At 49.2% G+C, this 22826-nt stretch overlaps 1 protein-coding gene across 1 annotated transcript in view; it reads right to left on the bottom strand.

Moving 5' to 3' along the window:
- Positions 1–17765, bottom strand: part of LOC148431210 (lysosomal Pro-X carboxypeptidase-like) — a 40069-nt gene extending 22304 nt beyond the window's left edge. Inside the window, exon 1 of the mRNA XM_088466215.1 lies at positions 17528–17765. Coding sequence (XP_088322341.1) covers positions 17528–17635 — 108 coding nt within the window. The 5' untranslated portion in view covers positions 17636–17765. The remainder of the gene's footprint in view (positions 1–17527) is intronic.
- Positions 17766–22826: the final 5061 nt, after the last annotated feature.

Consider the following 22826-nt stretch of genomic DNA (forward strand, 5'->3'; position numbering starts at 1 on the left):
GCAAAGAACAGCTCTTCCGATAAGCGGTCCTTTGCGATGCTGCCGGGCAGAGGGACTTCTGGGTTGAACACCCAGAAGTCCTTCTGCGCATGCACAGAAGGCCGCGGGCCGCGGGGGATCATGGGAGGGATCAGATCGGATCTCTCCCAGCCAGGAGCGTCGTGTTAAGAAGCCCATAGGCAAAGCAGCAGCCGCTTAGTACATACGGGGAATGCTGTAAAACCCCCGAAAACTGCATTTTTCAGGGGTTTTACTGCTTTTTCCCCTTTAGTACATGTCCCCATTCTGCCCACTGCCCTAGGAAGTAGGTGGGATGCGGGAGATTTGCCTACTATTCCGGGAGCCTCCTGCAACTTCCGGGAGAGTAGGTAAGTATTACATAGATATACCAATGTGGCATATTAATCAGCGCAGTCACCTGGTCGCATCACATTGCAAGTAAGAGGCATTTCAGGCGGGAAAGACGCCCAGCACTAGCTGAGTGGCATGGGACCTGGCCCGCCAAGAGGGGTTGTTTGGCGCGACTGCAGCAAAATGTCCGAGGACACATCTGTACTATGATACGCGTGGTCATCAGTAGATGTGAATTTTGGGGAAATAATGAGGGGAGGGGTATCAAACCTCCAAGTAGAGACGCTGCCCATAGCAACCAGAATTAAGCTATTATTTACATAGCACGTTATGTAAAATGATAGGTAGAATAAGATCGGTGGCTACATCTTCACCTTAAGGCGGGTATCCACGAGCCGTTTAAAATGAGCGATTCAACAATAATGATATCGATTAATTGTTCACAAATCGGGCATGAAAATGTCGAAAACGACCAGCGATGCCCGCTCACGCTGGTCGTTTTTTACATCAATCATCGCCTGAACATGCCGGTCAATCTACCGATAACGATAGATTGACCATGTTCACGTATTAGGGAGGTGCCTGCACTGAATGACATATCGTTCAGCGTAGGCACTGCAGGGGAAGAGGAACGACTGTACAATTACAATGTTGTAATCGTACCGTCGTTCCCTTATTCTGCCAGTGGATACGCACCTTTATTAGATACTCAAAGCGGTTTCTCCCAACGGTGACACAAGAACATGGTTTATATCTAATTGTCGCCCCTGACCTGTGCACTCAGCATGTGGCATCTCGCAAGGCAGCAGAGAGGGTTGCAGCCAGCAGATGGAGAAGTGATTAGGAGGCCGTCTACAGATGAGACCCTGCTGGGGAGTAATCAGGGGGCGGCTCTGCACAAACAAAAAGTTATTCTCTTCAGTTAACAAAACAAAATGTGATAATCCCCGAGAGCCCTGAACTCCAGTATAACATGACCACACCAAGGCCGCCTGCGACATCTGCAGCCTTTATTCCTGATGTGCTTCAGGTGGCCGGCTGTACTGGACATTCCAGCAAACACACTGTAGGTCAGGAGTCTCTGACCTATATGGACAAGGAGCCAGGGATTGGCTGCTGCCATGAAAAATAGCAATTAGCAGCCAGTAGTCTGATTTATTAATAGTGTCAGGGAAGCCGGCTGTATGTACAGCGCTCGCCAACTGGCTTCCAAAAACGTTTCACTAAAACATAGCAGCATGTGATATAGCATTCACGGCAATTCCCTAGCAGTGAGCAAGGGGAGCCGGGCCAAGCCGCATAGACCATTAGTCGCTCCTATCAGAGATTCTATAGGTACGTATGTATGTACGTGCAAGCCCCCCCCCCTTTTTACTCCATTCCAAGTACGAGTTGCAGAGACTACAGTATTAACTAAATCATTTTTGTGGGATACCCCCCAAGAACACCCATTTACAGGGGGTATCCACAAATATTAAGGATCCCCTAGATGTACCATGGAGGGTCCCTCCATTTTCAACAACAAAATCAGACCCCGTAGTTTCTATAGGTGCTGCTAGGCTGTCGGAATTACCAAGCTCCGGAATGCAAAGTTTGGCTCAGCAGCCAACGCCATTTGGGCTACTCAGAAGTTTCCGGGAGGGCACCTACCCTGGCAGTGGCCGCCACACCTGCGCTGAAGTGCTGCGTGGTCCCAATATAGAGGTTAAATGACCGCATTTGCGATGGCTATTTAAGTAACTTGACTAGCGATCCATGAGCTGCTAAATATGGCTCTAGTCTCACATGTTACCTCACAGCCACATAATGGGGGTAAGGTGCAATCAGGGAGGTTGCTGGACTCTTCAGGGAGACAGGGAGATTGCTGCTATTTCAGGGAGTCTCCCTGACAATGAGGGAGAGTTGGCTAGTATGCTCTCCCATTAGATTGCATACTCAGTAGTCCTAATCATGACAACTGTAGGTGTTTTAGGATGTATTGTCCATAAACGGCACAGCACCAGGTAAAATGCTTGCACTTTATAAATACTGGGACACTATCTGTTCTTTACTCCATCATCTCTCCCAGAACATGAGAGGATATGAAAGCAGACAGGCTGATAAATGGTTTATAGAGGTGGCTTCAGTTCCCTTATATTGTAGCAACCACAGAACTGTACAGAAGAAAACATGTTGCTTCCTATAGTAGTCCATCACATGCAAGTATAAAAATCACATATCCAAAATACTGGTACCAGCCCTGGAGCAATAGGCAAACGGTCCCAATTTGGCAAAATTAATGATTTTTGGTAGTTTTGCAGCAGGATTCAAAAGGGTAATTGCAAAACAAATCGCTGCGTGCGCACAGTACGGGTTACATGTATGCGCAGTGGCTAACAATCGCTCCAACGGCGTAAATAACGGTACTGCATGTGGATCTGAATCAGGCCCTTACCTATTCTTAGACCAAAGATATGAAAATACTAAAAATGTTCCGCAACAAGTTTAAACTTTATTTTAATGTAGTAATTTTTTTTTTTTTTTTATTCAATTCAAGATGTCCTAAAACGCTGCCTAACCAGCATTCAGTCTGCAGGTCTGACATTGAAGTAAAGCAGCCACCTACCTGGAATCAGTCCCTCATCTGCCGAAGATAACTGTAGTATTATATTATAATGAAATGGTTTTGTCTGGCTGTGCAGTGGCAGAAAGCAGGCCACATAACTCGTAGTAGTAAGCGTTCTTTATTACTGACAGTATCGCATCATGTGGGAAGACTGTTCTTCCCCACTGAGCTGTTCTAGCTGCCTCACCATGCAGGATGTTTCCCATTTACGGATGACTGAGAACACGCAAGCTGGAAAATAAGCCTACAGACCAAATCGCTACTGACAGACACAAACCCAGTGCACTAGTATTGTAAAGGCAATACACAAACAAACACATAGCGCCCAATTTCCAGTTGGAACACAAGTCTATTTATAATTTTGTGCGTCACATAATTTATCTCATATGCACAACTCGAGCCAAAAATTTGAGCTGAATGTACCAAATACTGTAAGTCCATTTCCCATTGCACTATGAAATGACCAGAGGTGACCAGGCGGAAGTGCAGAGGAGCAATGGTGGGAAGACGTCAGTTAACCCGGCAGACCTAAACTGCGCAGGTATTTAGGGCTAGTGTTCAGTGGCGTAAATTCATCCCAGACGCCCGGAGGCAAGTTATAATTTGGTGCCCCCCCTCGTCACAGCGCCTGACACTGTAAAGTAGCAATTTGCATGCAGACAGGCTATAGATCAGGGATGGGGAACCTCAGACCCAGGGGCCGTATAAGACCTCCGGAATCATTAGGACTGGCCCTCTGAGCTTTTTTCTGCTAGCCTCATCTGGCTAGCAGGGTGTCTAGAATGGCACAATGCACAAACAAAAAAGGAAAGTATTCCCAATACGGGGCACTCACGAACCAAATGGCACCCTGCAGCCAGAATCTATGCAGCAAAGCCACCAGGCGCGTCCTGAGGACGCTTGAAACGGTCACACCGCTGCCCTCACAGCTCCCCGGAGCATCCTCAGTAGGCTTCGGGCATTGCTGTAATCACCGCCGATTGTGGCCGCGCCCCCCGAGTGCCATCACACAGAGGGGCGTGGCCTGCACCGGGCCCACAAATAATGTTATATATATCAAAATGGCCCTCGGCAGAAAAAAGGTTCCCCACCCCTGCTATAGATAGACGAAGGCAGCAGCTGGTGGTGGCAGCTTCTCAGGTGCCGGGAAGGGGAGCCATGTTTTGGGCAGCCATGATGGTACACTCAGAGCACATAGTTACAGCCCTAAGTGGGGTGAATATGTTGTGAACAATAGAGGAGGTGCCCCTTCAGAGCTGGAGCCCGGCGGCAGGCGCCTCCATTGTCTCCCATAGTTCTGCCTCTGCTAGAGACATGTATATTACACATATTTGCCAACTCTCCCTGATTGTCAGGGATTCTGCGTGAAATAGTAGCAATCTCCCTGATTCAGGGCCATTTCTAGAGAGGAGGGGGCTCGTGTGCAGTCTCCATCACGGGCCCCCTCCTCTCTGTCCGGCTACCAGCGCAGCACTTATAGACTCTGGGCACTACAGTGTGCCCAGAGTCTATACTCTGTGGCGCATGCGCAGGTCACCGGGAAAATGGCCGCGGCGGCCATTTTCCAGACTTTTTTTTACAGGCACAGACACCGGAGCCGACTTGGGACTCTGAAGAGGTAAGTTTTATGGGTGCAGTGCAGGTCCCGCACACCCTGCACCCATTATAAATACACCCCCTGCCCTGATTGTACCTTACCCCCATTATGAAGCTGATATATATAAAAAAACAAACCAAAAACAGATCTATACAATCAAATGGGATCATTAGTATCATTTCCCTGCATTGTATATAAGGCACAGTGGGCCTGATCGAGAGCCGGACGCTCTGAATCAGGGTGTCCCTTTTTTTTTTTTTTTTTTAAAGACGGCCTCCTAGCCGCTCGCATAGCTGTGGGTGACCACCCACAGCTTATGCGAGCGGCCAGGTGATGGTCAAGACCATCGCGACCATCGGGCTTGCGACGATACCCTTGGGGTAGGGTCGCTTGGCCGCAAGCCCCAGTGGACTTCCTGCTCTACTAGAGCAGGAAGTCCACCTACTGACATCACGAGTGATGTCAGTAGGGCCGCCCACAAATGGCAGGCGTTCCTTAGGGAACGCCTCCGTTTGTGTAGCCACCCCACGCCTCGCCTACAAAACGGGGTGAGCTGTCGATAAACATCGACAGCCGCCCCTTTTGTAGTGAGTCCCAGAACGAGAGAATTCCTCTCTCGCTCCGGGGCTCGCGCATGCGCACGCCGGAGCCGGCTCCGGCATGCACAGTGGTGGACCATCGACCCGCTTGCGAACGCTGTGCGCTCGCAGGCGGGTCTGAATCAGGCCCAGTGATCCATATGGTTACATGCATTTTCTGAAGAGTATCAGTGTGTTTTCATCGCCAAGTAGATCTTACAGACTGCTTTGGGGCTCATTTACATTTGGATGTAAACACGCCCCTCAGATGTAGCAGAACCCATCCACTGTAACGCGCGCTCATAGGTGCTGCTTTCACAATCTCCCTGAAATGATTTTTCAAAAGTAGGCAAGTGTGATATTACATATCACAGTTATTTGGGTGTATACCGTGCAAGTACTAGCTTGGGTGTCACTTGCGTCTATTTAGAGGTAAAGCATGCCTGACATTTATGCGACTATACGAGCAGACGAATTAGATTTCCAGCCATGTATACTTATTTGCGCAGGTGCAAGTTTGCAAAACTTTGTGCAACGCTAAAATCACTCCCTTAAGGTGGACAATTTAAAGTTCTGTCAGGATAAGGTAACTCAGGGTTTGTGAAGTGTTCTTGCTCAATGATTACAGCTTGGTAAAGGTGGAGAAATATTCTATACCAGTGGTTCTCAAACTTGGTCCTCAGAACTACACACAGGTCACGTTTTGCAGGTCACCCAGCAGGTGCACAGGTGTACTCATTACTCACTGACACATTTCACTTGTGATTCTGTAAGGAGACCTGGAAAACATGCACTGTTTGGTGTCCTGAGGACAGAGGGGGTCATTCAGACCCGCTCGCAAGTGCAGGACGCTCGCAAGCGGGTCAATGTTCCCCCACTGCGCATGACTGAGGGAGCTCCGCCGTGCGCATGCGCGAGACCCGGCGAGCGACGGGCTCTCCATCGCTCCGGGTCTCGCACCAAAGGGGGCGTGCTGTCGATGTTGATTGACAGCACGCCCCCTTTGTGGGCGTGCCTGCCAGACGGAGGCGTTCCCATGGGAACGCCTACCGTCTGGGTCCGGCCCCACTTACATCACTAGTGATGTCAGTGGGAGTGATTTTGGCTCTGACAGAGCCAAAATCAATCCAGGGCTTGTGGCAGCGAGACCCTACCGCAGGGTCTCCGTCGCAAGCTCGATGGTCGCGATGGTCAAGACCATCGCGACCATCATCATGGACGCTCGCATATGCTGTGGGTTGTCACCCACAGCTATGCGAGCGGCCAGGAGGCCGCTCCATTTTCATGGAGGAGGGCACTGATTCAGAGCGAGCGTTCGGCTCTGAATCAGGCCCAGAGTTTGAGAACCTGTGATCTATACCATAGCCTGGTCACTGTGGCTTTAATTTAACATCTACCAACCATCTATACACGGAGGGCAGCGCGTCAGGGAGCGGAGAACGGGGCCCTGTCTTCAGAATGGATGGCATGAAGAATTGGTATCTCAGAGGCGATACTGGAGTTTGTTGCCTAGTTCATCTACAATGCAAAATAAAGATTAATGCTATATTTATGTGCCCGTACTTAATGTGTATTTTAAGCATGAAATGTTCAGGTACTAAACAGCACAAATCATGTTTACTGAGTAAAAGTAATATACAAGACATTTTAGGTTACTTGGCATTTTGCAATGCATTCAGGTGGCTTACTGTATATGCTGGGCATACACTGTTGGCCCGATCAGCCCATAACCGTCCGACCGGGCCGTTCATTGAACAGTGTATTACCGCAACCGATCAGTAATTGTTGGTCTGTTGGACATACAAAAAGCATCCAGCATGCCGACTAAGCGGATCATTGGTCGGGCACATCTGGCAGTGTATGCGGTGTGATGGCTGACCGTCTGACATGGCCCTTGTTCCTTCACAGGGGAGGAACACAGAAAGGTTTCCTTTTCCCAGGGGAAGAAAGCAGATATCGTGGCCATACACTGTGACATAGCTCAGAGTGTACGGCCACGAGATCTGCTGGGTTTCAGCTTGTCAGGTCATATGTCTGTCAGTCTGACAGACATTATATCCGACAGTGTAGGCCGGTCTGACAGACATTATATCCGACAGTGTAGGCCGGTCTGACAGACATTATATCCGACAGTGTAGGCCGGTCTGACAGACATTATATCCGACAGTGTAGGCCGGTCTGACAGACATTATATCCGACAGTGTAGGCCGGTCTGACAGACATTATATCCGACAGTGTAGGCCGGTCTGACAGACATTATATCCGACAGTGTAGGCCGGTCTGACAGACATTATATCCGACAGTGTAGGCCGGTCTGACAGACATTATATCCGACAGTGTAGGCCGGTCTGACAGACATTATATCCGACAGTGTAGGTCGGTCTGACAGACATTATATCCGACAGTGTAGGTCGGTCTGACAGACATTATATCCGACAGTGTAGGTCGGTCTGACAGACATTATATCCGACAGTGTAGGTCGGTCTGACAGACATTATATCCGACAGTGTAGGTCGGTCTGACAGACATTATATCCGACAGTGTAGGTCGGTCTGACAGACATTATATCCGACAGTGTAGGTCGGTCTGACAGACATTATATCCGACAGTGTAGGTCAGTCTGACAGACATTATATCTGACAGTGCATGCCCAGCATTAGTTTGATAATGTATGTAACAAAGGCTTGCTCTGTGTCCGGCCTGAGTTAAATGAAGTCACAGGAACAATTACAACTCCCATCATCCTGTGGGGCAGGGTAGTGCTCCAGTGGAACACAAGAGCTTGGCAGCCAGCACCTTGGGGACCAGCCAGCAAGAGAAGAGGGGCAACCATACAGGATAGGACGGATGCCAGCACCAATCAATAGGGACAAAGCTTGAGCTCATCTCTGATCGGATTTGCCTGCTTAAGTGGAGTTAGGGCTCCCCCTCACCATCCTGGCAGCCGGGTACACTACAGAATTAAAGTTTATTTTCCCACGAGTTTGCATGTTAAACACATAATTGATGCCAGTTAAACCAGTTGTAGGTCTGTGTGTGACCCCTCTCAATAAAGCCACTAGTTTTGTTAAAGCTACTTTGTAAGTGTGTGAACCCAACACTGAAGACGTCCCCTTGGAGTACGCCGATACGCCAACACTGCAGTAAGAATATGAACATCTGCTTAAATAGACCATGGCTGTATAACGAAGGCTTGCTGGCTATTGTCAGCTTGTCACTACGGGTAAATGAGCGGATCGGAGGAAGCAGGCTGTTCTGTAGGGAGGAAATGAGAGACCCTTCCGGCCCGTGCTTAGAGTGGTGTCTGCAGTGTGACCCCTTTGATTAGCAGTGCATAAAAATATATCATTTCACTGGCATCATATAACAAGTACTTCCTTATATAACCTAATCGCAGAGCAATCTATTGTTTTTTTTTTCTGCACAGTCCTTTGTTTGTATTATGCTATTAAAATCCTCATTCAAGGATTGCCAAGTACATTAGCTGCACTGATTGGGAGAACAATGGGTAGCTGTGCTGCAGAGAGGCTTCGGTTCTCCCAGCGATAGTATGACAGCAGCTACTGGCAGGCACTGAATTTATATATATATATAAGCTGGCACTTGCTGCAGTGTATTTAAAAAGTTTTTTTTCCAGTCCAGCACACTTTGTCCCTCTTTTAGGGTCTTAAGCACTAGACTCTTTGAAGTAGAGTCGCTGCTCCCCTTTATAAGTCCTTCCCCACTGGGGATGAGCCACGAACCGCACACCTCTCTCCAGAGCGGACAGCACGCCTCTCCACCTCAGGACAAGGAACCGACCTCCAGGACTCTGGGACACGTGATGGAAGAGTCAGCAAGCCACGCCCTAACGCGTTTCGTTAGTCACTTCGTCATAGCTGTATAGTGATTGGCTAAAATGTCCTTATATACTCCCTGTCTGCGTCATGCCAGCCCTCGGCGTGCTGTCCGCTCTGGAGAGAGGTGTGCGGTACGTGGCTCATCCCCAGTGGAGAAGGGCCATCTGCTGGTGATTGCCTGGGGTTTAATAGAATGCCAAGTGGTAACCAGTCCACTCCGTGAATTAAATGGTACGCATGTACACAGCAGAGGTTGAAAGTTGACTGCGTGGTTTTAATAAATAAATCTTTAATGCACTATGGAGCGCCCCCTTTTTCTTTATATTTCAACAGAAAAAATAAAAAAATTATACTATATTCTATATATATATTAAATTAATGTAGTCCCTATAATAATGTTAATTACATCAGATAGAAATATAATGTAACAACCTAGGTTTCAAACATACACAGTGTTACTTCTAGTCTTCCTATCAGTACCACATAAGCTGCCATCCCCCCGCTCATAGCCGTCATTATGTATGCAGGGAAACAATGAGGACATCAGCCTGGTAATGAATGAGGAGCGATTATCATGCAGGGCAGCTACATTCTGCACCGTGTTCCATTGGTTTCAGTTACGAACGCATAGTTATGTACAACACTCCCTTCTCCCACAGCCAGAAAGACATGCTGAGACTTGCAGTACACATGCGGTAATTCCTGGTGATAACTGTGACAGGACACCGGATTCTCAGAGGACTGTGCATTTTGGAGGTTCTCAGAAACTACACACTCCATCAGGTTAGGGCCGACCTTACCCCCCAAATTAGAAGTCTCCTCCCCTCCTTTATTTTACCCCCACCACCGCAGCTTAGCAAGTAAGGTGGGGGGGGCGCTTGGCTGTAACATCCAGGGCAGGGATGATGCGATTTGTGCCAATTTGAGTAATTGTGGCACCGCCACCTGCTATACAATGATGGCACCGCCATGCCCATGCACCACCCACCTATGCTGCCGCCACGCCCCCGGTTGCGCCAACGTGGCGATCCCCTCCTTGTTTTATTCAGTGGATCCTTAATATATGCAGGTATTCCCCAATAATGGGTGTTTTGGAGGGCTATCCCACATTTATGGTTTATAAATATGCCCCTCAGTGTTTTTGTTGCCCCCTAAACGTTGTTGCCCTAGACAACCGCTTGGCAATGCCAAAATGCTTCACAAATATCAGTGTGTGGGCCTCATTTACTAACGAGTTTTATCACCAAAACGAGTAATAAATGTCACCGTGTAGGATACTGATGCTCCAGCCAATCAGCTCCCAACTGTCATCTGTTAGAAAAGTGACAGTTGGGAGCTGATTGGCTGGAGCACCATTTATCATACATAGCGAGTTCTATCACTCGTTTTGGTGATAAAACTCGTTAGTAAATGGGGGCCTGTATTTGGAATACAAATAGAGAAGTTATTAAACCAATGCAACAAACTGACATCCTTTATAGTACAATGCTACAAGTCAATCTAAAATCTACAAGAGGAATAATAAAGAAAATCTAGTTATGCCCATGGGTGGTAGCCATTTAGTCAGTGGAGGAAAGTGTCCCGGACATACAACTTTTTATTGGTATTGTATAAACAAGACAAACATTAGAGACAAAGGGGCCCATTTATCAAAGTGTATTTGAGGTATAATCCCCGAAAACACCCGTTTGAGGATTTACCTCAAATATTAAGTATCCCCCATATGCATTAACGAGGGACCGCAACAGGTATCTCCGATACCTGCTGCGATCCCTCCATTACCGCTGGCACCCGCATCCCCCGTAGGTTGCTGCCAAATTTACCAATATCCGGATGTGATGCATTCCCGACACTGGCCCCGCAGCTAACGCCAAGATGACGCTAGCCGCTGTAGCCTGCACTGGCTGGCAGCTCTCCGGAGACATCGCAGGGACGTGCTCCTTTCGGAGCCAGTGTCCCTGTATGTCCCGGATGATACATCCGGCCGATAGGATCGCATTTTGCAATGCGATCATGGGCGTTACTGGCATGCCCCGACTGCATTGCAAAAGGGATCATTGATAAATGGCCCTTAAAGTTACATTCGTCTAACCCAGTGGTTCTCAAACTCAGGGCCTGATTCAGAGCCGGACGCTATTTGCGCTTGCTCGTTCAGAAAAAGGGTCCGGCTATTTAAATTGAGCGCTCGCTCTTTGCGGTCTGTTGACGCCTCTATGTCTAAGCGAGTGAACGAAATATGCGCTCGCTATTTTGTAAAGACGACCCCTGGCCGCTCGCATCATACGTCATCTCCGCTATTTATTTGATTAATCGAATACGTCGAAAGGCGTCTGAGCTGCTCGCAGTGCTTGTGGTTGGATTTTCCTACCGCAATCATGCGAACAGTTCAGGCTAAGAGACAACCAAGTGACGTGGTCGGTGACGCTGCTTTGTTAATTATGCACACCCTTAAAACGCCCGTTTTGACCGTTTGGCACGCCTGCGTTCGGATCACCACTCCCCATTTTCAAGCACCTTCCCCTGTTACCACCCACAAACGCCTCATTCTGTCACTCAAATTAGCAGGCACTCGCTATTTTGCGAGCACACAATTTCCAACCGCAATGACTGGTTCGCGCATGCGTATTATTACAACCCATACGCAGTTGTGCGAACCTCGCTCGGAGCGAACGAGCGGCCGCTTACGATCGGCTCTGAATCAGGCTCTCAAGTCCTCAGGACCCCACACAGGTCATGGTTTCCAGGTCACCCAGCAGGTGCACAGGTGTATTCATTACTCACTGACATTTTAAAAAAGATCCATAGGTGGAGCTAATGATTTCACTTGTGATTCTGTGAGGAGACCTGGAAAACATGCACTGTTTGTGGTCCCGAGGACCGAGTTTGAGAACCTGTGGTATAGCCGAACAACAGAATATAGGTGCTGACAATATAAATAGAAACAGCAGCAACAGAATATAATACACATATAAAATAAAACTGCGATAATAAATGCTCAAATAGACAATTATACAATCAATAAGATGGTAACCTCATTAATAATTTCAAATACATTTTTGTTTTATTAAACAAAAAAATAGAATACAAAATAAATATAGAAAAAGGAAAGAGGGAAAAAAAGAAAAGACAGGAGAGGTCAGGGAGTGGCAATGATCTTGAGAACACCTGATTTACAGTGTACACAGCACTGACGAATGATCTTTCCAATCTGTACGATTATCTGTTCTAAGATCGTCACAAAAAGGTGACCTTTCTAAAATCATATATCAGCAGAAATACCAAACAGATGATCAGAAACGCATAGGTCAGATCCAATCAGAGTAGTTTTTGGAATGAAAATCGAGCCTGGGGGGGTCTGCGTACACACTGAGGTTATCAGGCCGAGCAGCCAAAAACAGTCTCCCTATTTTATGGTGTATAGTTTAGTTTTCTGTATCTTTTTGCTGATACTTGGAAGAGAATGAGTGACCTGTCTATATTCTAGGCAGCGCAGTAATTTGTTTCTCAAACCATTTGATCTATTGTCATTATTGCATAGGGCAGAGGTTCCCAAACGCTGTCCTCAAGGCTTCCCAACAGCTCAAGTTTTACAGATATCCATGGTTGAGCAGAGGGTTTAAATCAAATTGACTGAGGTTCTAATTAAGTCACCTGTGGTCAAGCATGGATATGCATAAAACCTGGACTGTTTGGGTGCCTTGAGGACAGAGGGCCTGATTCATTACGGATCGCTATTGTAGCTGCGATTATGCTCGCAGTCCCACTGCTAATGAACGCTATCGCAATGCCGTTGCAGCCTAATATAAGGACGTCCACTTCACCTTCCACACAACCGTAATACTTTGCAAGTCTGCGAAACCATCGGTAACATCGAGTACCATCGAAGCCTCAGGCACACTTACCAAAGCTCTGGCCTTACTCAGAAATTGCTAACCTCGTCACACGCAGTGATAGCTCAAGCTGCGTATGGCCATCGCAGTGACTAATTTATGCACGCCCCTGTAACAGCGTTCAAACGCACTGGCACCCCCAAAGGCTCACTTCCTGTCAAACACTCTGCTATGAGTCTGCGTAGTCACTGCGATCCGATCGCGTTGGAGCCTTCCCGCTCTGCGATGCATATGCAAGCGCAGTACGCAACAATCGTCCACCTGCGTGCGTAATCGCAGTTGCGATCGGTAACGGATCAGGCCCAGAGTTTGGGAACGTCTGGCATAGCGTCTACCTAGCTTAAGGATGACATCCAACGCTGCTGAAAATTCTCACAAAATGCAGGTCTGGCCCAAGCTAGAAGTATCGGAGACTTATCAGGCAGGGTCTTCTCCACCCTGCCACGGGACCCCTGTGCGGCCAGTATCGATAACGGCTCCATTAGCAAAGAATCCAGCAGAGCTTACATTTTAGCCGTGAACAGATTAAAAACAACAACAACCATCAGCACTTTCCAAATTTTTCCCATAGCTGCTTTTACGCAATAAACATAATAACCCCACATAATTGCCCCAATATGTTATCCCTAGTACTCTTGATACCATATACGTCTCTCAGGTTTCAGGCAGCTTTGTGGCCAGTAGCAATGCTATTATTTGTACAGCAAGTTCATCACTCTACGTACATATTATCTCTCTGCAAGGTTATATCGACCATGGTGATCTGCACTGGCACAGGATACCCTTCAGAGGCTCATTTATACAAATGCTGGGAAAAGGAGTAACCCACTGGAATTTCTGTGTGCGTCCAAGACGACTTAACGCATTTTTCACCAGTAAAAATGGCTGTATTAGCAGCGCACATCGATGCATGAGAAATAATTGTTGCTAAAAATTTAAATACAGCAATCAGGGGCTCTGTTTAGTAAATCAATAAATCAGCTTTTTCTCCAGCATTTTAGACATACTGGCCTATTCTCCCAGAAAGGCCAGGAGGCTCCCAAATCTCGTCTGGCAATCCCGGATGAGTATTTAAGACTCCCGGAGCTGCCCATATTCGCCAGGCGCTGCCCACTTCCCGAGGGCAGTCTAGATGGTCGATGACACAATTCGCGCTATAAATCGTGTCATTGTAGTTCTGTCCCCACTTTACAATGCCGGTAATCGCTGCATTGTATAGAGAGGGTGAGGACATGATTACACAATCGTGCCATAGCGCCCCTGCACATCTCACCTATGCCATGCCTCCCCCCTCGCTATACTAACCTGGCTACCCTCTCCCGGAACGGGGCAGTCAGAAAGTTGGCAAGTACATGGAGAAAGCCCGAAATCTCTCATCTCCACATTTAGCACAGTGAAGAGTTTCTCCTTGCACTGCCCAGTAGCTCCCATCGGATGAAGGGGGTCATTCAGACCCGGTCGTTAGCGCCGATGCGCTCGGACCGGGTCGATGGCCCCCCACAGAGCATGCACACGACGGCGCCGTCGTGCGCATGCGTGAGACCGACAGCGCCGGTCATAGCGGGTCTCGATCCAAAGGGGGCGAGCTGTCGATGTTGATTGACAGCTCGCCCCGTTTGGAAGGCGGGCCGGGGGGGTGGCAGCCCAAACGGAGGCGTTCCCGTGGGAACGCCTACCGTTTGGGGGCGGCCCCACTGACGTCACTAGTGATGTCAGTGGAGAGCTTCCGGCTCTGACAGAGCCAGAAGCTCTCCGGGGCTTACGACAAGGGAGACCCTACCCTAGGGTCTCGCCGTAAGCCCCGATGGTCGCGATGGTCTCTGACCATCGCGACCATCACCGGAGCGGTCGTTAGAGCTGTGGGTGTTAACCCACAGCATAACGACCGCAACAGAGGCGGCCGGTCAGGACGCAAGCGGCCTCCCAGTTTCTGAGCGACCGCTTGCATCCTCCGACCGCCTCTGAATGAGGCCCCAAACGCGGGCTGCGCAAAAACGATGCAATCATGCTTGGTGCGTCTTTAGATGCCGCCATAGGTTGCACCATTGAAACTTGCAGCGGCCCTGTGCTCGGTGCAGGTTTTCCATCCAAGTGTGGCCTCCAATGTGAGCGTGGAGCATCTGTGTACATTACCACTTCAGCACCACACCCACAACACATACACTAGACGGACCCCATCCCAGGGCGTCTGAATCGTCACCTCCCCGTCACCGCCCAATACATTTCTGCGTTCATCTGAAATCGCTACTGCGACTCTGTATGAAAGCAATCAGGACACAAGCGAGGAGAAAATCAGACGCTTGCAGTTAAAAAAATTACTCAGCGACACAGCATAAGACTGCGAATAAGCCCCATAGTGGTCTTCCTGCTTTTTCCCATAATTCAGCGCTCCCTTGGCTCTGATGTCACCTCACATCGATGTGCGTATGGTCGTCCTCAGTGGCTGAATATGCAAAAGAGGTTACTAAGGTCCAATTATCAAAAAATATTTGCAGCTTATTCCCTGAAAACACCTATTTTATTTAGTATCCCCGAATTTATGACATATAGTGATCTCTCCATTCCCACCGGCAGACGCAACCCCCATGGGTTTCTTTGGGGGACACGATGCTGCCACTTTAACCAACTTACAGAGATTGGCCCCCGCAGGTACCGCCCGCTGTAGCCTATGGGCTACACATTGCAAAAACTACTGGGAGAGGGCTCCATAGGAACCATCCCCTGGCAATGGCCGTGGCACATGCGTTCTCAGTAGACTGCGCATGCGCTGAAGTCCAGGCACAGGAGTGAAGAGACCACTGACGCGGTCACTTCACATCGCTCCTTTTACAGCCCCTGTCCCTTTTTGTTACATCTGGGCGCTATGGTCGCATCCCGCAATGCGGTCATGGCGGCGCCAAAATCTGGCCCAGATCGCATTGCAAACGCCATCACTAATAAATGGGCCCCTAAGCGCAGTTATCTCCTTGCTGGCACAAGCCCTGTAGCACACGGCCCACCATGACATGTGTTTTTATTTTTTAATATAAATACACTGAAAAATGCAAAGATATATTTACACCATGTTTACTAATTAGAGCTTTAAATCTTTATAACAACCATCAGCAGCTATTTGGCCTATTGCTAATGCGCATTAATAGTGTATGTGTGAATGAGTACGGATCATAAAATACGGTCACACCACAGAAGCCCCAGGTCTCTGAAAGTCAAAATTAATTCAAATAATTATAAAATCATAACCCTGATCATTTTCATAATCTGAGCATACTATACGTCTTGTGACAACAAATAAGGACTTAAAAACACAAAAAACAAACACAGGATGGATTAAACATGAGAGTTGCTCCATGCACACTTCCATGTATGTTTTTTTTTTCGTTTGGTTTGTCTTTTAAAGGCCAATTCCTCATTTGAAAGGTAACACACAGGGCCACCCAGCTTGTCCTCAAATCAGCTTGTGTACCACACAGAATAAAGGCTACAACGAACATTGAGCTCTAGGCACCGTGCGACGCGACGGGGGATCCGACGTCCGACATATCAGGAGGTCCCCACACACGTTGCGATTGGGTGGCCGACCGCCCCATATGCCGACTCCCCCTCCCCCACCCGCATAGCGCTGCATGGGGTCGCACATGGCATCCCCTGATCGACTGATCCGGCAATAAGAACAGGGGGTGCAAGGTGCGCGCTCGGTCCGATATCATACACAGTGCCATATAGCCAGGGGCGCCGAGAGGGGGGGGGGGGGAAGGGGTACAATTTACCCGGGCCCGGCCTTCCAGAGGGGCCCGGGTCTGGCACCGCCCCCTTCCTCGCAGGAGCTAAGCAGCAGCCACGACAATCTCCTATGCCTGAGGGGGGGAGCAATCACACTGAACGCGCCCCCCCATGGCTTTTACCAGGCTGAGGGGCTCACAGCGCCCCCTCCACGGCGCACTACGCTGCGCTGAAAAAGTGTATATTTTATTTTAAGGGGGCGTGGCCACGCCTCCCGCGATTAGGACGCCCCCTCTTTACCGGGGCCCGGCGGCATGCTCTACGCCCCTGCGTATAGCAGCCAAATCGTACCAATCCGTCGGATCGGCTGCTTTATCGCACCGTGTATGGCCCGCTTTAATTGCTACATATGCTTCAGTCACTATAACATTAGTGTGTGGAACTTCTTGTTACCCCCTAGGACACCTGTGCAGCGACCACAAGCCCAATTCCGGGTCAGCTGATCACAGACATTTGCTGACTGCTACAAAGTAACTAGAGGAAACGAGAATCAGATGTCAGCGGCGGCAGATAGACAGGGAAACATCTTGCAACACACAGGAAGAGAGAGACTCGTGATTATATATATAACTATACATGTGAAGAGTCTCCTTAGGCTTAACCCCTAGAGAGCCACAGTGACCTGCGATGCCCACCTGCCTGCACTTTAGGGGTTAACAGGACCAGGAGGGCAAACCTTATACAAATGATTGTGGGGTCTCATTGTACATCCCTCCAGATGACCCAGAAATGCCATGCATAGCCCTGACTGCGGGCAGCACAAACATTGCAGGTGCACTAGAGCAAGGAGCTGGCACCTAAGACAGCCAGGACCCCTCAGGGCAGCGCTGCCCTCTTCTCCCCCTCATACAAGACCCCCCCAAGGTGAGCCGGGAAGCTCCCCTTACCTTCTGATCAAAGTAGTAGGTCTCATAGGTGGGACCAGAGTGCACCACAGCGACCCCCAGCCACGTCCAGGCCACAAGGAGCCAGCCTGCCAGCCTTACAGATGCCATATCTCTCTCTGTGTATGAGATCAGGGCAGAGAGAGGGGATTCCCTGTCTATACAGATTGTAACAGGAGAGGAGGGTCCAGCCCCAAGGAGGAGACTGATTCCCCTCCCTGTTAACCTACTCAGTGATGTGCTGTTGTGTAATAACTAGCATTTATATCATCAGCAGGACTGAGCAGGTCTATTTGGAGACTTTAACTAATTAAGTACAGGGGGGGATAAATCTTCTGAACTCAGTAATGACCCTAATGGAGAGAAATACACTGCCTAACAAACCACACTGTGAGACCTCTGCATATTGGCTTTATAAGGCTATGCTTTTCTTTCTGTATAATGGAGCTCATTCGGACCCAGACGCTAAGCTGCGCTCTCACGCAGCTAAAAGGGGCCGGGTATGCAAATGCCGCGATCGCACTGTCTAGTGTTTGGACGCCCCCTCTGCCTTAGAGAGCGACGGCAGAGCGAACGCACGCCGGTATAAAGACGGCCACCTATCATTCTCAGTACATGTCATCTGCAGGAAGTGTAGGATTAATCGGTTACATCGAGAGCCATCGGAGCTGCACGCAGCGCTTGAAGTAGACCCTACCCCACCGCAAGCACTGCGATCACTGCAGGCTGAAATACAACCAAGTGACGTGTACAATGACGCTTCCATGTTAATTATACAAGCCCCTAAAACTCAGTTTTGACGCCCAGACACACCTGCGTTCACAGCACCACTCCCCCATTCACAAGCACCTTCCCCTGTTACCACCCACAAACGGCGCTATCTGTCACTCAAAATAGCGTCCAGTCTGTGTACTACGAGCGCAGTGACTGGTTCGCGCATGCATACTTTGACGCATATGAAAACGTGCGATAATCGCCCATAGCGTGCGTTCGCAGTTTAGCGAATGGGTCTGAATCAGGCCCAATGTCCAAAGAATAATTCATTATATATTAACTAGGTCAGTGATCGCCGGGTGCGAATGCCTGAAAAAAGCAGTGAGGGGTCACTGCAATGGCAGAGGGGCCCCGGGAATAAATGTCCGGGTCAGAATGAGTTATTTCAGCTAGAAACAATATGTAAGAAACAAAGGGCCTGATTCAGAGCCGCTTGTAAGCGGCCGCTCGTTCGCTCCGAGCGATGTTCGCACATCTGCGCATGCGTATGGGTCGTAATGCGCATGCGCCAACCAGTCATTGCGGTCGGAAATCGAGCGCTCGCAAAATAGCGAGTGCCTGCTAATTTGAGTGACAGGATGAGGCGTTTGTGGCTGGTAACAGGGGAAGGTGCTTGAAAACGGGGAGTGGTGATCCGAACGCAGGCGTGCCAAACGGTCAAAACGGGCGTTTTTAGGGTGTGCATAATTAACAAAGCAGCGTCATCAACCATGTCACTTGGTTGTTTCTTAGCCTGAACTGTTCGCATGATTGCGGTAGGAAAATCCAGTGGCAAACGCAGGATTTCTAGAGGGGGGTTTCCAAATGCCTGATTTTAGAGCGAGTGTGGCCAGTCCATGAAGAGGGTAGAATTAGCACTTAACCAGCTTTAATATGTTTCATACAAAGTGTATTGTGTGTCATAAGTCCAGCAGATAGAGGACCAGCAATGACTGTAACCTATTAAATGCGGCAGTAGGGCCTGAGCTGAATGGTTTTATTTTAGATGTGGGCACCATTCCAGAGGATTAGAGCAAGTCCGGGAGTCTAGGGGAGCAGCAGAGGAACCTAGCGCTGCCCTGGACATATATATATATATTGGGCTCTATAGCAGCACATCCTTAACAGTGCATGTTTTCCAGATCTCCTAGTTGGTGCACAGGTTATTTATTATTGGCTGATACATGTTAAAAGATCCACAGGTGGTGCTAATTATTTCATTTGTGATACTGAGAAGAACATACAGCACTAGTAAATTTCTATCATATTACTATTTCTATTGTGGTCATGGTGTGGGCTGGGGAGGGGGGTTTCCAGGCAGACAGAAACCCCCCCTGCGTTTGCCTATGAAATCCTACCACAAGCACTGCGAGCAGTTCAGACGCCTTTCAATGTACTCGATTAATCAAATAAATAGCGGAGATGACGTATGATGCGAGCGGCCAGGGGGCGTCTTTACAAAATAGCGAGCGCATGTTTCGTTCGCTCGCTCAGACATAGAGGTGTCAACAGACCGCAAAGAGCGAGCGCTCAATTTAAACAGCTGGCCCCTTTTTCTGAACGAGCGAGCGCAAATAGCGTCCGGCTCTGAATCAGGCCCAAAGTCAGTGATGTAGTGTTTTTCATGTAGAATGCACAGTGCATCTGTCTATGGGCCTGATTCAGCAAGGATAACAACTGTGATTATGCACGTAATCAGCCGATTGTTGCGTTGTGTATGCTTCGCCGTGGGCGAACCAGTCACTGCGATCGGGACTGTGATCACAGTGACTACGCAGACCCATCGCAGAGTGATTGACAGGAAGTGCCGTTTGGGGGTGGTAATGGGGGGGTGGTCAGTAAAATAAAGGCGTGTCAGTGCGTTTGAACACCGTTGCTTGGACGTGCATAAATTACCCACTGAGATGCCGTACGCAGCCTGAGGCCTCATAGCGTGCAATGAAGTTAGCAATTCCTGAGTGAGGTCAGGGCTTGTGCAAGTGTGCGTGAGGCTGCGATGGTACTCGATGTTATCGATGGTTTTGCAGTCTTGCTAAACATTACTGATGTGTGTAAGGCATGGTTGCCGACTTTCTGGCTGCCCGTTCCAGCAGCCAGATCAGGCATGGGCGGTCAGGCATGACCGGGGGCCGTGGCCAGTGCAAGGGGGCATGGCCAGCAGATAGAAGTCATTTGTGGGCAGAATGGGGGGCGGAGCCATACGATCACATCATTTTGGCCCCGCCCCTGCTACACAATGCTGTTATCATAGGAATCACGTCACCGGCCTCCCCTCGATGCGGGGGTTTCTCAGGTATTCGCGGGGAGGGGGGGGCCTTCCTGCCTCTCCGGGGGGGCCGGGAGCGATACCCAATTTCCGGGAGGCTCCCGGCCGAATTGGGAGGGTAGACAAGTATGGTGTAAGGTAAGTTGGGCGTCCGTATGTCGTGCTGCGGCGGCATAGCGATCGCAATGAATTAGTATACTATCGCAGTGAGACTGCGTTTGTAATCGCTATTGCAATCACAGTTGCAATTCATAGTGAATCATTCCCTAAGGGTCTAATTCATACTTGCCAACTCTCCCTCATTGTCAGGGAGACTCCCTGAAATAGTAGCAATCTCCCTGTCTCCCTGAAGAGTCTAGCAATCTCCATCATTTCATCCTTACCCACATTATGAAGCTATTATATAAAAAAACAGAGATAAATACATTCAAATGGGATCATTAGTGTCATTTCCTTGCATTGGTTATTATAAGGCAGAATGATCCCTATGAATTTCTGCAAAGTATTAGTGTGTTTTCATCAACAAACAGATCTTACTAACTGCTTTTGGGCTGGTTACATTTGGATGTAAATCAGGTTTAGGACACGCCTCTCAGATTTATCAGTACACGCCCACTGTAACACGCGCTCATAGGTGCTGCTTTCACAATCTCCCTGAAATGCTTTTTCAAAAGTAGGCAAGTATGGTCTACTTCCGAGTTGCATACTATGCTGATATTTACACAGTTGGACGTTCTTTTTTACAGCGCATGAGTCTAAATCGCACGGTTCCGGTGCCCCCACAATGTCGTTCGAAGTGAGGAGTTAGACACAGAGAGATTGACAGGTAAGAACCGTTTGTGGGTGGTAACGGAGGGGTGGTTAGAATAAGGTGGGCGTGTCACAACCTTTTCATAGGAATGTCGGATCCAGCAACTGTCCTTGTACGCAGTTTCACTGGTGCCGACGTCTTAGTTTAGTTGCCCATTCTGTAGGACCACAGGCTTACTCAGGACTGCGGTAAGCTAATGATCTGCAACCAATGGTGCGACTTTGTATGCAGATGCTGTGCTGCGACTTTGTATGCAGATGCTGTGCTGCAACTTGTTACGCAGGTCCTTAGATTTGCAAAGCCACCGGTGGGCGACTAAATACAACGCCCCGCGGCTGCAAACTTTGCATATTTTCACCTGGCAGCTGCGTACACTGAGCCAGCCTGATTCAGCAGTGGACGCTAACATGATCGCAGCTCTGGTTTTGCACGGACCGCAGCTGCACGCGACAGAAATCGCTGAGTATCAATTGATTGGCCAATGTATCTGCTGCCCGTCGTCCAGTGTGTACCCGCGATATGTCGGTGAACGTCGCAGCTCACCGACATATCACATTGGCTGTGCTGCACACCGCAGACCGCCCGTACACACCCAGCGGCAGCCGCGAGGAGGGGGACGTGACACGCCCCCGACTCACCCCCTGGCCGCCAGACCCTGAGGGCACAAGCAGATGATGGCCGTTCAGTGTGTATGAACGACCATCATCTGCAGATATATCTGTAATGTGTGTACCCACCTTTAGTAAATTTACCCCCAGGTCCTGATTCATGCGCCTGTTCAGATTGGTATTGTTGATTCAAGAGGGGCCAGCAGCAATAGCAGTTACATAGATGGTGACCATGAGACTGATTAGACAGTGTTGGTCAGCCGGTCAGGGCAGCCAGATCTGCATGTGATAGGGCTGGTGTTTCTGCACAGAGAGGCGTCTAGGGGGCTCAGTGACTGCGCTCCCTTCAGTCCTGAGTGTGGTTGGGAGCACACAGGGTGAGAATTTAGACGACAGGCCTGTAAGGCTGCTTATGTGACCACAGCTGTGTATGTGTGTTTCAGCTCTTCTCCATACATGCCTACCCTCCCGGTTTTACTCAGCAGTGGCTGTGGGTAGCAAATGTGCCTTAATGCTGGATAAGTCAGTGGGTCTCATTCAGACCCGGGCCCAAGCGCTGAGCTGCGCGTGCGCAAGCCCAGGTGCGAGAGAGAAGTTCTCTCGCTCCGGAGCTCACTTCAAAAGGGGCGGCTGTCGATGTTAATCGACAGATCGCCCCTTTTTGTAGGCGGGGGTGTGGTTTCACAAACGGAGGCGTTCCATAAGGAACGCCTGCCGTTTTGTTGGTGGCCTGCACTGACATCAGCAGCAGGAAGCTCCCTGGGGCTTGCGGTTGCCGAGACCCAACCTTAGCGTCTCGTCACAAGCCCCGATGGTCTTGACCATTGCGACCATCAACCTGGTCGGTCGCTAAAGCTGTGAGTG

The sequence above is a fragment of the Taudactylus pleione genome, unplaced genomic scaffold, assembly GCF_031769625.1.
Source record: "Taudactylus pleione unplaced genomic scaffold, aTauple2 ptg002671l, whole genome shotgun sequence".
Lineage (NCBI taxonomy): Eukaryota > Metazoa > Chordata > Amphibia > Anura > Myobatrachidae > Taudactylus > Taudactylus pleione.